The sequence below is a fragment of the Sciurus carolinensis genome, chromosome X, assembly GCF_902686445.1.
Source record: "Sciurus carolinensis chromosome X, mSciCar1.2, whole genome shotgun sequence".
Taxonomy (NCBI): Eukaryota; Metazoa; Chordata; class Mammalia; order Rodentia; family Sciuridae; genus Sciurus; species Sciurus carolinensis.
In genome coordinates, this window is record NC_062232.1 from 5,751,600 (window position 1) to 5,768,709 (window position 17,110).

At 33.1% G+C, this 17,110-nt stretch overlaps 1 protein-coding gene and 2 non-coding genes across 11 annotated transcripts in view; 2 read left to right on the plus strand and 1 right to left on the minus strand.

Moving 5' to 3' along the window:
* LOC124972020 (lysine-specific demethylase 6A) overlaps positions 1-17,110 on the minus strand; it is a 220,392-nt gene that overhangs the window by 191,971 nt on the left and 11,311 nt on the right. For all 9 annotated transcript variants that reach the window (XM_047536093.1, XM_047536094.1, XM_047536095.1 and 6 more), the window contains exon 3: positions 7,089-7,197. In XM_047536093.1, coding sequence (XP_047392049.1) covers positions 7,089-7,197 — 109 coding nt within the window. The remainder of the gene's footprint in view (positions 1-7,088; positions 7,198-17,110) is intronic.
* Positions 11,629-11,702, plus strand: Trnat-ugu (transfer RNA threonine (anticodon UGU)). Its single transcript has one exon. It is a non-coding gene; the product is annotated as a tRNA-Thr (tRNA).
* Trnai-uau (transfer RNA isoleucine (anticodon UAU)) lies at positions 15,782-15,855 on the plus strand. Its single transcript has one exon. It is a non-coding gene; the product is annotated as a tRNA-Ile (tRNA).

Below are 17,110 nucleotides of genomic sequence, written 5' to 3' on the forward strand. Positions count from 1 at the left end.
TCTAAAGTGTAATGCAAAAAGTCATTTCTCTGTAGCTTTTATGGATACGTAAACTTTGTGGTATTTTTCCCCCTAAATGCATACATAATTCATTTGCTACATTTCTTCTTCTTTTTGGGGAGGGAGGGAGCAGGGGATGGAGGTACTAAGGATTGAACTCATGAATACAGGAGCACTCAACTACTGAGCCACACACCCAGCCCTATTCTGTATTTTATTTAGAAATCGGGTCTCACTGGGTTTCTTAGCACCTGGCTGTTACTGAGGCTGACTTTCAACTCTATCCTCCTGCCTCAGCCTCCTGAGCCACTGGATTATAGGCGTGTGCCAGAGCCCAGTAGGCTTCTTTTAATTGTTACTTTTTAGGTAGTATTTTTTGCTTAAATGCCTTATCATTTTTTCCACGAATAAGTACAAAAGGGGGCAGGGGTTGTGGCTCAGTGGTAGAGTGCTCACCTGGCACTCGTAAGGCACTGGGTTCAATCCTCAGCATCACATGAAAATAAAATAAATTTAAAAAAAAATAAAAAAGTACAAAAGGATATAACTGGGTCTTAAATTTAATAGTACATGTTTAGTACTTACATAATAACATAATAAACAATGTGCAAACATCCATATAATGAAATACTATATCAGTTGATAGAAATGAATTAACAAATCACATAAAAGCTGTTAACTAAACAAGCCTGTCTGAAAAATAAATAAATTCCATATATATGGCATTCTCGATGAGACAAAGCCATACAGATTGCAAGGAGATGGATGTTTGCCAAAAGTTCAAAGGAAGGGAAGATAGGTAATGGGTGATATACAAGGATCATTAGGGTGGTGAAATTATTCTGATAGTATAGTGAGAGACACAGCAGTGTACATTTACAGAAACCCTTAGAACTTTGTCAGAAAAGCAGAACTTAATTTATGCTAATTTTTTAAAGATATAACTGAGTTAGTTAAAATTTACAGAAGGCAAAAGAATTTCATTGTATTATAAATGTATAATACAAGTTCACTGAGCTGAATGTGGTGGTCTATACTTGTAATGACAACTACTTAGGAGGCTATGTAGGAGAAATGCCAGTTAGAGGGCAGCCTGGGCAATTTAGTGAGACTCCATCACAAAAGAAAAAATACATATGGCTGGGAATATACCTCAGTGGTAGAGCACCACTAGGCTAAATTCCAATACTACCAAAAAAAAATTATTTTAAATGGTTGGAGAAAAAGTACTTACCTGAATAACAAAATTAATGCAGTTTTTAAGACTAAAAATCAAAGGGTCTGTAGTAAGAAAGAAACTGTGATAAAGCTGCTTCCCACAGAAATATATGTTAACAATTCATATAATGCTATACATTATATGGGTAGAAATTTAACAAAATTAAATACATGAACAGCAGTGGTGGGAGCCAGTTTTCTTAGTACTGAAGTAAGAGGTTAGAAATAAGCAATTGAGAAGAATAAAATTTTTATTAAGAAATTGTAACCCGGTGTGGTGGCTCACACTTGTAATCCCAGCAGCTTCGGAGGTTGAGGCAGGAGAACCCGAGGTTCACAGCAAGACTTGGTAATTTAGCCAGGCCCTACATAACTCAATGAGACTCTGTCTCTAAATAAAAATATAAAAAGATAAGTATCTTTGGGTTCAAACCTGCACACCAAACAAAACAAAACAAAAAAAACTCATATTTACCCCAATAAGAGATGGTTACCCATAAAAATATTACAAGGTATATATGTAAATGTCAACATTTTTAAGAATGTATACAACATGTGGGTTGATACATACACAAGTATTTCCTTTTTCTGTCAGAAAGTCTAGGAAAAAACAAATACTAACAAGAATACCTAGGATTCAGATTATGGTTTTTTATAAAATTTTCTCAAAAAAAAGAACTGCAGTTCCTTGAAGAAATGGCTGATTCTAATTTTGGGCAGGAATTACCCAACAAGTCATAGAAGCATTTTGGAGTACACACCCCAAAAAAAGGCTCAAAACCCCTCAGTGATTACAAAAGGACAGAAGACAACTGAAACAACTTTTCGTGGTCAAAGATAGAACAATTTCATCAAGAAAATCCTATAATATAGAAGGATTATAACTCCAAATGATTATCCATAAATTCCCACTGACTAAAGAATAATAATTGGAGGAGAAAAGGCCCATTTCTGATGCAGAATAATTCCAAATAATGTATGCAGATATTCTGCCTTCAAAGAGGCAGAGCATTAGCTCCCTTGCGGTTGTATTATTCCTCAAGAACACAGTAAGGAAAAAAGCAAAAATGAATAATTTTACAATTGAAAAACGTGACAAACTCCAACTCAGCCAGTGATTAAGATTAACACAAACACTGGTAAATCATACTGACAGCACACAGCTCTAACATGAAGTGATGAAATTACAATTTACCTGTACGATTTTCCCCCTAAAAACTCCTAACCCCAGATCAATCATGAAAAAACCATCAGATGATCTCAAACAAGAGACACTCCACAAAATACCTAATCAGCATTGCTCAAAATTATGAACATCATCAAAAGTAAGGGAACTTTAAGAGAATGTCAACAGCCAAGAAGAACATAAATAAACATGACAATGAAATGTAATTAGTTATCCTGGATGGGATTCTGGAGTAGAAAAAGAACAATATGTAAAAATAAAGGAAAATATGAAGAGGCTTTAGTTAATAATATATCAATAGTTTCATAATACTGGGAGTGAATTCTAATGTTAAGATGCTAATAAGGGAAAATGAGTATCTACTTTATAAAAACTAAAAAACCTGATAAAATAAAATCAGTGTACATTTAACCATACATACATGAAGTAAAAGTATTATGATACTGATTAATTAAAAGATGCTCCTAGATAAAGTCACTAAGAGGTTACTGTGGTAAGACTCTATTCTCAATCAACAGTTAAAAATTCATAACTCACAATTTATCAAAAGATTTCAAGCTTTTTAACACCTAAGGCATCATGTCATAAACTTAAGCTTATCTATTATCTTTTAATTCAATTACACAAAATCTCAAGAATACAATGTGCTACTCCATCAGTCCTGGCACCTTTTCAGAAAAATCTCAACATATTTTATGTCTCCTAAATAACCTAGCCAGTATTATAATAATGATGAACACTCAAAGCTTCAGTTTTATTAATCCTTGAAACCAATTTTGAGTTTTAAACAACTTTCTGCTTTTTTTTTTAAATATATTTTTAGATGTTGATGGACCTTTATTTTATTATTTATATGTGGTGCTGAGAATGGAACCCAGTGCCTCACACATGCTAGGCAAGCACTCTACCACTGAGCCACAACCCCAGTTCCAACTTTTCTGCTTTTTAAAAATACTTCTCTTTTACTTCTATTTTGGTTTGTATAAGCTTACATCCCTATTTTCATTAAAAGTATCACAATGGGGGGGAAATATCCCAATGTACCTAAAATTAACTTTCTATAAAACCACACATTAAACTTGTGTGCTAGAAACAGATTAAATAAACATAATACTTCTTAAATATTAAAATTATTGTAAAAATAAGCAATGTATTTATAATGAGCAATTCTGAAAAAATAAATTCAAAAGAAAATCATCAAAATCAAGTTAAATACAAGTATTACTAAAATAGTCTAAAGGTTCTATTCCCTCATTGTATTTTGATCTTTTAAAAGTAGAAGTAATAAAAGAAAACAATTAAAAAGAAATTGAGGAAGGCACTATACATAGAGTTATTTGTTCTTTAACCTCAAAATCTTACCATGTCTTTTTCAAATAAGGAAAACTGGGAATATTTTGGCCAAACAATATAAAATTTCAGGGATATGGGAATAAATTCAAGAAATCTATACAACATAGTGACTAATATGATAATTACAAACATATTACTTTCTTGGAAACTGATAAGAGAGTAGACTTCAAGGGTTCTCAAACTCACCACATAAAAAAACTGTTAGATATGTAGTTGATATAAATGTTAATTAGTTTGATTTAACAATTTCACAACATATATGTAACCAAAATCTTTCCAGAGAACAGTTCCACATTATGTATTAAAAAGCTGATACAAATACTAGATACAATGCCAGTAGCACTTGAAGATATGAAAATAATTATGCATATGAGGAAAAACTTAGCTAGGTATGTCAATATTGTGATCTTAACAGCATACACAGAAAAAATAATCAAAATGCTCAATTAATGCTTTGCATAAATAATAGAATAATATATAGGAATTATAAATGTAGACTCTAAATATGAAGCATTTTAACATAAAAAGATTATTATGTGGGGCTGGAGAGATAGCTCAGTCGATAAGAGTGCTTGTCTTGTAAGCACAAGGCCCTGGGTTCAATCCCCAGCACCAAAAAAAAAAAAAAATATATATATATATATATATAGATTATGCTCCAGGCTGGGTCTGGAGCTCAGTGGTAGAGGCGCACTGAGTTCGATCCCCAGCACCACATAAATAAATATATTGTGTTCACCTACAACTAAAAAATTTAAAAAAAAAAAAAAAAAAAAATGCTCCAATGAGTCTTTTTTTTTTTTTTTAGTTGTTGATGAACCTTTATTTAATTTATTTATATGTGATGCTGAGGATCAAACCCAGGGCCTCATACAAGCTAAGCATGCACTCTACCAAGAAGCCAAGAACCCAGCCTCTCCAATGAATCTTTTAAAAAGAACTTATAAAACACCAGTAGAAACAAAGTAAACTCCAATTTTTATTGCAGAAAAATTTTATACTGCAGAATAGTCTTGTAGGATTTTTATCAAAATGCTTGCTCACCTATGATGTTTGAGACCCTGGGCTCAGTCCTTAGCATCACATAAAAATAAAATAAATAAGGAATTGTGTTCACCTACAACTAAAAAATATATTTAAAAAAAAAAAAAAAAAAAAAAAAACAGTCACAAAGCTCAATACAGGGAAATATAGATGTTACCAAAACATACAGCAAGACCTCTCAGACTATTTAATTTTTTTACTCCATATTTTGATTTCTTTTAAGCAATAAACATATTTGTGTTATGTTAAAATAAAGGTGTTTTAGATTGAAAAATGTAAGATCAATAATGTGAATGAGGGAACAAAAAACAATAGAAATGAAGTGATTGTGAAGTCAGATTAATTCAGAGTCTAAATCTGGCCTCACTATATTGACTATGTCATAAAGTTCCTAATTCTTCCTCACAAGTTCCAACCAAAATTAAAAGTAAGTTTTCTGTTGTTTTGTTTTGTCTTTTTAAATAAGATCTCACTCTGTTGCCCAGCCTGGGATCAAACTCTCAATTATTCTGTCTCAGCCTCCCTAGTTATCTGAGATTACAGGTGCACATCACTGTGACCCACTTTTAGTAAGATTTTAGTAAAAAGTGATTGAAGACTGAAAAAATTATTCATTACAAGAAATTTGAAAACAGAATTCTAGAGAAATTCCTTGAGAAAGTAGACAGGGTCAAGATAGAATTAAGAAGAATAATGACCTTAACATAGTATAAGCTTTCTAAAGGAAAATTTTAATTAGAAAATACTATTTAGCAAGGTTGAAAAAAAGAACAATATAGCACAAGTTCAAACAAACTAGCATCCTTCACCTTCATAATTCTTCATTTTCATGTTATTACTATATTATAGCAAACACTACAACCATTACTCCTCAAAAGAAATACAGGATTAAATTCCTGTTAGTCTCTGCTACAATGATTTTATTACCAGATTAATATATAATCTTGTTTTATGTGTTTCTGGTTTTAAATTCTTACTAATGTAAATTATATATGCATACATATATAATGTTGATTCATTATCACTGAACTCTCATGGTCATAGAACTATAACTTAAGAAATTTAATATTACAAGTAATTTTCTCCATAAGGCACACCCTCTTTGGGTTTTGGGAGAAGTTCTTTTTTTTTTTTTTTTTTTTTTTTTTTTTTTTGGCGGTACTGGGGATGGAACTCAGGGCCTCGTGCTTGCGAAGCAAGTACTCGACCAGCTGAGCTAACTCCCCAGCCCCCCTCTTTGGGTTTTGTTTCATTTTGTTTACCATTTCTTGTTTCTTTTTTGGTTGTACCATAGAACTGTGATGGAAATATTAAGTTTTTGTTTTTTCCTTATGTGGTACTAGTAATGGAATCCAGGAGCTTGAGCATGCTAGGTAAGCATGCTACTACAGAGCTACATCCCTAGCCACAACTCTAATCCTATAATAGTCAATTTCTCTTCCCACAAATCACATTTGCTAAAGTCCTAACATTACCAAAAAGATGTTTATTTCCATCAAAAAGTTATAAAATATTAAGCTAGGCACAGTGGTGCATGCCTGTAATCCCAGCATCGAGGTGGGGGGGAGCGGGCAGAGGCAGTAGGATCACAAGTTCAAAGGCAGCCTCAGCAACTTAATGAGGCTCTAAGCAAGCTATGGCCATGTACCTAAATAAAATGCAAAATAGGGCTGAGTATATCTCAGTGGTTGAGCACCCCTAGGTTCAATCCTTGGTACCAAAAAAAACAAAAAAATTTATAAAACATCTCTGCTTATAAGATAGTTTTCTACGTTTGTTTGTTTGTTTACAAGGGATATTGGTAAGAAAGAGAAAATGTCTGAAGTGGTTTTAACTTCCTAAATGAACAACTGGTCAGGCACCCATGATACACATTTGAATCCTAGTTACTCAGAAGGCTGAAAAAGGAGGATCACAAGTCAGTTTGGGCAACATAGAGAGACCCTACCTTAAAATTGAAAAAAAAAAAAAAAAAAAAAAGAGCTGAGGATTTTGTTTCTTCCTACTGTGATAAAAAAACATAAATTTTCATGCAGGCAAACAAAAAGACATGAAGCATATGATATTGAGTTTTGCTGAATCATCAGATTTATTTAAATTACCTTGAGTTACACAAAGTTTTCACATTTCCGTCTACGTTTTCTTTCTCATTGCTTAAGTTATGAGCTGCTTAGAACAAAGTAAAAAGACAGTAGGAAGTGGCCTTGGTTAAAACAACAAAACCATTACAATTACACAATGCAAGTATAAATCAAACAGAAAATGAAAGAGAAAAAAATAACATTACCTTTTGAATAATCTTCCAATAAGAGGTTGAAGTGACCTAACTGACAAAAGAAATCAGATTCCACTTTTCCTTCAGCTTTTAATATTAAAGATTCGTAGCAGTGAACAGCCTAGAAATGAAAAATATAAACATTTTAAAACAATAAAACCCTAGAAAGTATTTCCTTCCTAAAAGAAAGTATATATATTACAACTACTAAAGAAATCAACACAATCAATAAACTTCCATGTCATTTTCTTCCAAAAACATTGGATTCAATGTACAGAGTACTCCTGACAAGAAATAGCTTTTCCAGTATTAATGAAGCTAGAAGTCACAATGTAATAAGTACCTTCCAATCTAACAAAGTTGTCCAATAAAATAATTTGACACCTAAATACCTTTATATAAAAGTTGCAAATTTAAATTGTTACTTAAGTCCTTCTTCATATAGCAAAACTACATTCAGAGGACGAGATAACTTTACTAAAAATTCAGTAGCCACTAGCAATATGTAAGATTTCAAATATTTGAAATGTGGTGAATACAAATTGAAATGAACTATAAGTAAAACTTTATACAAATATTCCAAAGATTTCAAACAAAAAAGACTCAATAATTTTGCTAATCATATTAAAATATTTATAAAATTTTAAATTGCAAATATAACTCACATTTGTGATTTTCAATGTCCTATTCTCAGAGTTGTTGAAGAGTAATAACAACTACCATTTGTATTCATCAACTATAATTTGGTAGAAACTTTATCACCTCCTAGAGTAACAACTTTATTTCTATTTTAATACCTTTTTCTTTTCATTTATTTCAAACTCCAACACACAAAGGTATACATTCTCTTAAACTTTAACAGAGAAAAGTAACATTTAAAAAACCACATGTTCTCTGTTTAAATTCAAGAGTTTGGGTTGGGGATATAGCTCAGTTGGTAGAGTGCTTGCCTCGCAAGCACAAGGCCCTAGGTTCAATCCCCAGCACTGCAAAAAATAAATAAATAAATAAATTCAAGAGTTTGCAAAAAGGAAAAAAAAAGTATTTTATAAAATTTTTGTCAGTTTTTTAATATTTATATTACTTTTTCTTTTTCCTTTTTTTTTTTCTTATTGTTGATGTTGTTGTTGTTGTTGTAGGTGGACACAATACCTTTATTTTATTCTTGTGTGATGCTGCAGATCCAACCCAGGGCCTCACATGTGCTAGATGAGTGCTCTACCACTGAGCCACAATCCCAGTCCCTTGTAAGTTATTTTTTAAAAAGTTAACCAAAATAACAGTAAGATGATAAAATGGGTAAATATTTAATATTCAGATAAACATCATTAATTTTCAGTAAATCAAGAAATGATTTTGATGAAATATTTTGGTGGTTATATTTGAAAACATTCAATGAAATGAAGATCACACTAACATACAGGAAAAGTGTGCAGATACAGACACAAACCTTTAAAAGTTTAACCTCTCCCAACCTCCCTTAACACTCAAGTGATACAAAACAATTTCTAATCAGAAAAGGTAGGTATATCCCAATAGCAAAAAAAAAAAAAAAAAAAAAAAAAACTCTTAATTTCTTGAAGATTTTCCCCAAATTTCCAAGTAACTTTCACAAAACAAACAAATTTATCTTTAAAGGGATTACTAATATGGAAAATACATGATTTCTTAAATCTGAGCATACTCTAAGAAACACGCCCAGCTATGGTGCCTCTGAAAAAGCATCTAAGAAAAATTATCCCAAAAGGAATTAAGATAATATCCCATTACTATCCAAATACTTCAGTTTCCTCAGAAGAGTCTACTGAGATAAGAAAATAGGTTGTTGGGTAGAGCTCCCATATAAAATGCCTTCACGTTTTCCTCCTTTGAATAAAAAAGACATTTTAAATAAAAAGCAAAAATATAAGTAACTAATACACATAAATAATTACTCAATAAGTTTAAAGACCCTCTGTGTCCTGGAAGACTCAACTATCCTTGTAGTAAAATTTAAATTTAAAAAGAAACTGAGCTAGGCTGGGGTTGTAGCTCAGTGGTAGAGTGCTTGCCTAGCACTGTCCTCAACACTACATAAAAACAAACAAATAAATAAAGGTACAACTAAAAGAATAAAATTAAGTAAAAATTGTTTTTAAAAAGTATGGTGATATGGGGTCTGCAGGTCAGATAATCAGGAAGCTACGGTAGAAGGATCACTTGAGTCAAGTTTAAAGACAGCTTGCACAACATTAGAGAGTACCCCATCACAAAAATATAAATTCCATTAAGACTGTTTTCAATCCCTTTTTACCTCTTATCTATCTACTTATATTTAGTACCAAAGCATATTTAGTACCAAATCACAATCACTGAAAATAGTTAAGAGGTTGAATTTACTTTTAAATAATTTAGACATATAAAATCTACTATGGTTGTTCTAACAAATGAACACATCCTCAAGACTAGTAATCCTCTCTGTTCCTATGCAGTTGTAGGGGAAGGCCTCAGAAATAAATGAGTGACAGTCTGAAATTCACACACTTCAAGCAACCTTTTCTTTTCCCAAATTATCACAATAATACATATTTACTAACAATATCATGACAAATTCCTTGGATATATCAGAAATAAAAATGAAAACCACTGTTTTACATAAACTTCTTTCAAGTAATCTCAAATTTTTCTTATCAGTCTTGGGTTATTAATAAATATTAAGTTCAATGCCTTTTTTTGCCCAAAACTCTAGAAGACAAAGTAATAACAAATAACTATTATGGGTGAGTTACCCTGAAACTCCATGTCATGTACGAAATGCTTCTCCCGTGGGAACACCCACTTCTGTACCCATCAACACTTTTGGTAACAAAAATGGCAATTCTTATATAATGTAAAATTGTTCTCTTTTTGGTTCCTACTTTTCCTGGACAATGTACCCTGTCAAGTGAATGACTGTCTAGATGTTAGTTAACCATTTTTTAACTTGTACCCGACTAAGGATGTTTTGACCCATTTCCCCTTCTGTTTATGATTTTAGATCTAACGATGTTAAACTGTAGTTTTAAATCATAGCAAGAGCCACTTATGATTAACATACCAACATGCTTTACTAATGATGTAAAAACTCCTGCAATCCTACGCTGGGGGCTATCTTCCCAAGAGCCATTTTGGGGGTTGTGTGAGACAGACAGCTGACTGGCTAATAAAGACTCTCAAATTTGGACTGTTCAGGGGTCATGAGTCTGTTCTTAAGTTGCGCCCCACAACATAACAAAGACTAAAATTAATGCAAGTCTTTTCTTGGTAGGATAAAGAAAGAACAGTTAAGGGATTAGTTAAAAAACTATGCAAGATAGGTATAGTAGCACAATCCTATAATCCCTGCAACTCAGGAAGCTGAGCCAAGGTTCACCACTTGGAAGGCAGCCTCAGCAACTTGGCAAGACCCTAAACAACTTGGAGAGACCACGTCACAAAGTAAAAGCTAAAAAAAAAGGTTGTGGATACAGCTCAGTGATAAACTGCCCCTGAGTTAAAAAAAAAAAAAAAAAGTGTCTGGGGATATAGCTCAGTGGTTTTGGGAGTTGATCCACAGCAACACAATAAACAAAACAAAACAAAGTTATGCAAAAAAAAAAAAAAAAAAACAGGGGAGAAAGATGTAATAATACAGAGTAAAAGGACACAAGGCTCTTCTATGCCTTAAAAAAAAAAAGTTCAACTGCATTCATACGAGAAAAGCAAATTCTAAGAGGCAAAAAATGGCCTGTTTCTAATAACAAAACTAACACAAATAAGAGGTAACTATGATTACTCTCATCTATTCTTACTGAGGATGATATAGGACAGATGAGGTTGGACACCTGAGGAATTGGCAGGAAACAGATTTATTAGCTGCAGCAATCCAAGCAGCTATAGTCTAAAAATTTCTGGACCCTGAGCCTGGAAATTCTTTGAACTTTATACCCACAATGGGAGGAGGGGTTTGAAGGTTTACATAAAAAGTGCTTTTGTTCCAATTTTTTAGACTACACAAAGGTTTCACCACTCTTTACCACAGAAAGCAGACGTACACCATTAAGTTAGGGGACAAATTTAGTTTATGCAAGACAGTGTAACTTAGTCCTCACAATGTGTTCTTTGCAGAATTTTTTGCTCATATTCTGTTATTAAGAACAATTATGCTGAGGGTGCCTGGAGAAGTTAAATTAAAAATCTTCCTTGGAGGTGGGGGTCTCACTACAAGGATACAAACTGATACAAAGTGTGAAATAAAGCAAGGCAATGCATATATCTCTTGGTTTCATTACTGCACTCCTAATGATTTTCATGTATCAAATTCTGTTTAAGAAAATTCTTTAAAGAGAAAAATAAAAACTGTAAGGTTTCTCAAAGACTATTTAAACTGAATACTATTTAAACTGAATTTAAAAAGAATACTATATAACCTTTAAGAAGAAAAAGGAACACCTCTCCATGTAATAATAGAAGGTTCTCAAAGACACTAATAAAATAGGAAAGTGAATATGATTTCATACTAGTTTTAAACTTTTAAAAATCTCTTTTTGAGGCTGGGGAGATAGCTCAGTCGGTAGAGCGCTTGCCTTGTAAGCACAAGGCCCTGGGTTCAATCCCCAGCACCCCCCAAAAAAAGAAAATCTCTTTTAAAAACAAACGTGTCAACGTTGGGGTTGTGGCTCAGTGATAGAGCACTTTCCTCAGATTCATGGGGTATTGGGTTTGATCACCACATAAATAAATAAAATTAATAAAATACAGGTTATGTCCATCTACAACTAAAAAATATTTTTAATAAAAAATAAATTTTAAAAAGGCATAAAACAAATTAGAACAAATTTTTTAAATTTAAAAAAAAAAAAAAAAAAGCTAACTGGGATTATAGGCAGGCACCACTGTGCCTAGCTATTTTTTTTTTAACTTGGAGACAGCATCTCACTAAGTAGCTGAGGGTCTCACAGAGTTGTTGAGGCTAACCGCAAACTTGCAATTCCCTCCTACCTCAGCCTCCCAAATTGTTGAGATTAGAGGCATGCACCATTCCACCTAGCAAAAATGAAGTTTTAAATGTGATGCAATTTTTGAGAGTCACAAAGTATTCATTTGCTTTTGTTTCCCCAAATTTCACAATGTAAAATTTTAAAAACCAAATGAATAAAACCTAACAGAAAAATAAACACTTTAAAAGCAAAAAAAATTTTTAAAACAGTCTAACCAGGCACAGTGGTACACAAACCTATAATCCCAGCAGCTCAGGACGCTGATGCACAATAATCATAAGTTCAAAATCAGCCTCAGCAATTTATTGAGACTCTGAGCAACTCAGCAAGACCCTGTCTCTAAATAAAATACAAAAAAAAAAAAAAAAAAAACAGCCGGGGATGTGGTTTGGTGGTTAAGCACCCGAGTTCCATCCCTGGTACCAAAAAAAACAAAATGAAACAAAACAACAAAGATTATCCAGGGACCATGTGGCATGCTTATAATCCTCAGGAAATCAGGAGGCTGAGGCAGGGACTCACCAGTTCAAGGACAGTTTCTCTAATCAACCAAGATCTTGTCCAAAATAAAATGACAGTTTTTTTGTTTTGTTTTGTTTTGTTTTTTTAATTTTGGACAGGGTTTTGGTAGATAGCGCCTTTTTATTTTTATTTGGCATGCTCTCTGGGAATGTAGCTCAATGGTAAAATATCCCTGGGTTCCATCCATATCCTATACCCAGAAAAAAACTTTTCAGTCAAACAAATGTTGAAGGATGCATTACAAACAAACACGCCCTGAAACATATATTGAGGAGTCCTCCTCTACCCGCATACACATTGAAGGAGAGACCAGGTGATCTGGACCCAATTCAATTCCCAGTACTACAAAAATAAAAAAATTTAAAAAAAAATCCAACCCTGAACAAGGAATGAAACACACTGGAAAGAGTAACTCTGGCTGGGCACCGTGGCGCACTTGTAATCACAAATACTTAGGAGGCTGAGACAGGGGGACTGAGAATTGAAAACCAGCCTCAGCAAAAGTGAGGCACTAAGCAGCTCAGTGAGACCCTATCTCTATATAAAATACAAAATAGGACTGGGAATGTGGCTCAGGGATTGAGTGTCCCTGAATTCAATCCCTAGTAGCTACCCCCCAAAAACGAGTAACTCTGTAAATGTAAATATTGTTCTTATTATCTAAATTTCCTAAAAAAAAAAAAAAAAAAAGGCTGGAGCTGAGGTTCAGTGATGAAGCGCACACTTAGCACACATAGGATAGGCCCTGGATTCAATCCCTAGCACCAAAACAAAAACAAAAACAAAACAAACAAAAATGGTAAAAGGTTTTTTAAAACAAATAAAAACATTAAAACATTTATGACAAATATAAAATGCATAAGATCAATAATCAAAAGACAGAAAGATATGGAAATACGCTAATGAAAGAGTCTTATACTAACATAAAGTGACAAAAGACTACCTATCAAATGAAAAATCCTCCTGGGCTGGGGAGATAGCTCAGTAGGTAGAGTGCTTGAAGGCCCTGGGTTCAATTCCCAGCACAAAAAAAAAAAAAAAAAAAAAAAGAAAGAAAGAAAGAAAGATCCTCCTAAAGTTCAACTACTGGGCTGGGGCTCTCACTCAGGGTAGAGTACTTGCCTAGCAAGTGTGAGACACTGGGTTTGATTCTCAGCATCACATATAAATAAATAAAGGTTCATTAACAACTAAAAAAATTTAAAAAAAAAAGATCAACTACTGCTCAAGCACTGTATCTGAGTATGTAATATAAAATTATATCTATAAATCAAACACTAACAGTGCTGGCGATATAGCCCATCACGTAGAGTGCTTGCCTCTCAAGCTCGAGACCCAGGTTCGAGTCCCCGGCACTGTTGGATTGTGGAAATTCAAAAAAAAAAAAAAAAAAATCAAACACTAACAAAATAACAAAAAGCTAACCAGACCAGGAAAGAAACAAATTTAAAACATAAAAATACAAAATCCATAAGAAAGCAGAAAAAGAAAAAGGGGGAAAGAGAACAAGTATAAAATAAACAGTAAGGCAACTAAAAGATCACTGTGTCAATAATCACATCAAATGTAACTATTAGCAGGCTACAGTGGTGACTCCTGTGATACCATCAGCTCAGGATAGTGAGGCAGAAGAAACACAAGTGCCAGGCTAGCCTAAGCAACCCTGGGTTAAATTCTCAGTACAAAAAAAAAAAGGCACTATAGTAAAGCACAAACTATCCAATTTTTTAATAAACACGTAATTAGAGAGGATGGCGATCTCCACAGAGTTAAAAGTTCCTCATAATTTTCTCTTGTTGGAAGAACCTGAAGAAGGACAAAAAGGAGTAAGTGATGACATGGTTATTAGCTGGGGACTTGAAGATGAGGAAGATTATTATGAAAACAGAATATATAGCCTGAAAGTAGAATGTGGACCTAAATACCCAGAAGCTCCTCTATCAGTTAGATTTGTAACAAAAATTAATATGAATGGAATAAATAATTCCAGCAGAATGGTGGATGCAAGAAGCATACCAGTGTTAGCAAAATGGCAAAATTCATATAGCATTAAAGATGTATCTCAAAAGCTAAGATGTAACACTACAAAAATGATATTTGTTCTTTTAGGGTTCAATCCCAATCACTAAAACAAGGGAAAAAAAGTAAAAGCAAAGTATTGAGGATTATCTATTTTAATATTAAAGTTAATTCCAAAAAAATAACAACCAGGATGACAATAATTTAGTAATGCTAAAAAGATCAAAATTTTAAATAAATAAATAAAAACCTTAACTATCCAAATACATGAAACAAAAGGTGACAGATGGGGAGATGAAAAGAACTAACAATTATATGGCCCCTTTCTCAATGATTGACAGAAAGAAATTTTTAAAAAGAAAAGATTGTGAAAGACTTAAAAGACAATCTACTTTATAAAATTCATACAAACAGTAAAAAAAAAAAAAAAAAAAAAAAAAAAAAAATTCACACTTACCAAGTACTCTACCCAGTAAAAGTAAGTGATAAGTACCACTTAAATAAAAAATAGAAAAATCCCACAAAATCTCAGTACATGTAAGGATAGTCAATTCACAGAAAGTAGATTCCTCTTTCTCTCTCTCTACAGCTCCAATAGCAGAATTTGGAGAATGTCAGAAATCAGCAGCTTTGCTGCCAGAGAAATTGATGAGATTCGGGAGACTGGTAAAAAACATCTAATTGTACACAGAAAATGTGACAAATTTTTTGGGAACGTAAAGTCCTTAGCTTTACTAGCCTGATTTGCAGGCCCAATGTGGGCTGAGCAAACTAATAAACTAATCAGATATGTTAGAGTTCATGGAAATAAGAAAAATAAGGTCAAGGTAAACTATTCACTCCCTTCCTTACCTGGCTGAGAAACTGTGCATGTACAAAAGCAACATAGTAAAAAGAAGGAAAACAAGAAATATGGTTAAGAAGTGTGGAGGGTTTTTTCAGTTTTTTGGTTTTGTTTTGTTCTGTTTTGTTTTGTTTTTCTCAGGTTGTTGAAATGGTTTTTGTTTTTTAAAAGTGAATACAAGCATTGTGGAAACAGAAAAACACAAGCAAACAACAAAGTCACCAAGTCATAAGCTACTCAATTGGACATAATCTATCTATGTCCTGCATACACCTACACAGCATTCCATTTTGTGTGAATAAGAATGTAGTGGTGCAGGGGCTGAGGAGATGGCTCAGTCGGTAGAGTGCTTGCCTTATAAGCACAAGGCCCTGGGTTCGATCCCCAGCACCCCTCCAAAAAAAAAAAAAAAAAAATGCAGTGCATATCATCTTTCCCACATATCATTAATAAGAACCAATTCAATCTCACAAATCTATGGGAGTATTTTGATAATCAAGAATATACAACACCAATTTGACCTGTTAGAAAAAACAGTTAATCCTGCCTTTCTTGAGGACAAAAATTTCACTGACAACAGAAATGGCAATAGCTTCTAGACAGACATGTTATCACAGTTACAACTAAAATAACATACTCCCAGCTGGAGTAAGGTAGCTCAGTAGTAGAGTACCTACCACATGTAAGGCACTGGGTTCAATCCTCAGCATCACATAAAAAATAAATAAATAAAGATAGTGTGTCCATATCCAACTAAAAAATTGTTTTAAATAAATAAATAAAATAACATACTCCTTATGGCCAATTTAAAATGAGACATAAAGCAACAGAGTATACCAACAATAACATTTCTAAAAGGATTATCAGATTTCTACTACTAAAGTTTTAGCAAGAAAGCATGTTCCCAGTAGTATTACTATAGTACAACCAGAAGATGCACACACATCAATGGCTCACATCAAAACTTAAATCCTTAAGCACTTGATCCATCTTTCCCTGTGTGCTTCCTTCTGTCCCTCTGCTAATAGTTGCCCATAGGCATAACACATTTCATGTACAAGATGTCATAACAACAATAGTAAGATATTTATAAGTTATATAAGTAAGATATTTATAAGTTATATAAGATATTTATAAAATAATAAGAAATTTATTTATAATTCACTATCTCTACTTTTCATGATACACTGTCACCTCAGGTCATCTATAAAGCTCAGAAGTTATGACATAAAAAATGAACTTTGTGCACAATAAACACAAGTGCTTTACCAAAACTGCACATATGGATTTATCATCTAAAACTGTCTTCTAGATAGGGAAGCACTAGCAAAGAGCCCTTCCCCTCAACCTTCCTCCTCCACTTTAGCACTTCAGTGACTAAATTCAGGCCTACCCCAAACTCCAAGATGTATATTAACAGAGGAAGATAGTTCTTCCTAAAAACTAACATAGGGATTATTTGGCTACTTCTAACACACTTTGGGGCATTCGGATTTATCCTTCAATACCAAACAGTATTAGCAAAATGCACATATAACAAATGGCTAGACAATCTAATCTAAGCAAAGAACACGAACTGAAATCTATGGGGTTTTTTGGGGGGGGTTTTGTTTGTTTGTTTCGTGTTTTTTTTTTTGCAGTGCTGGGGATTG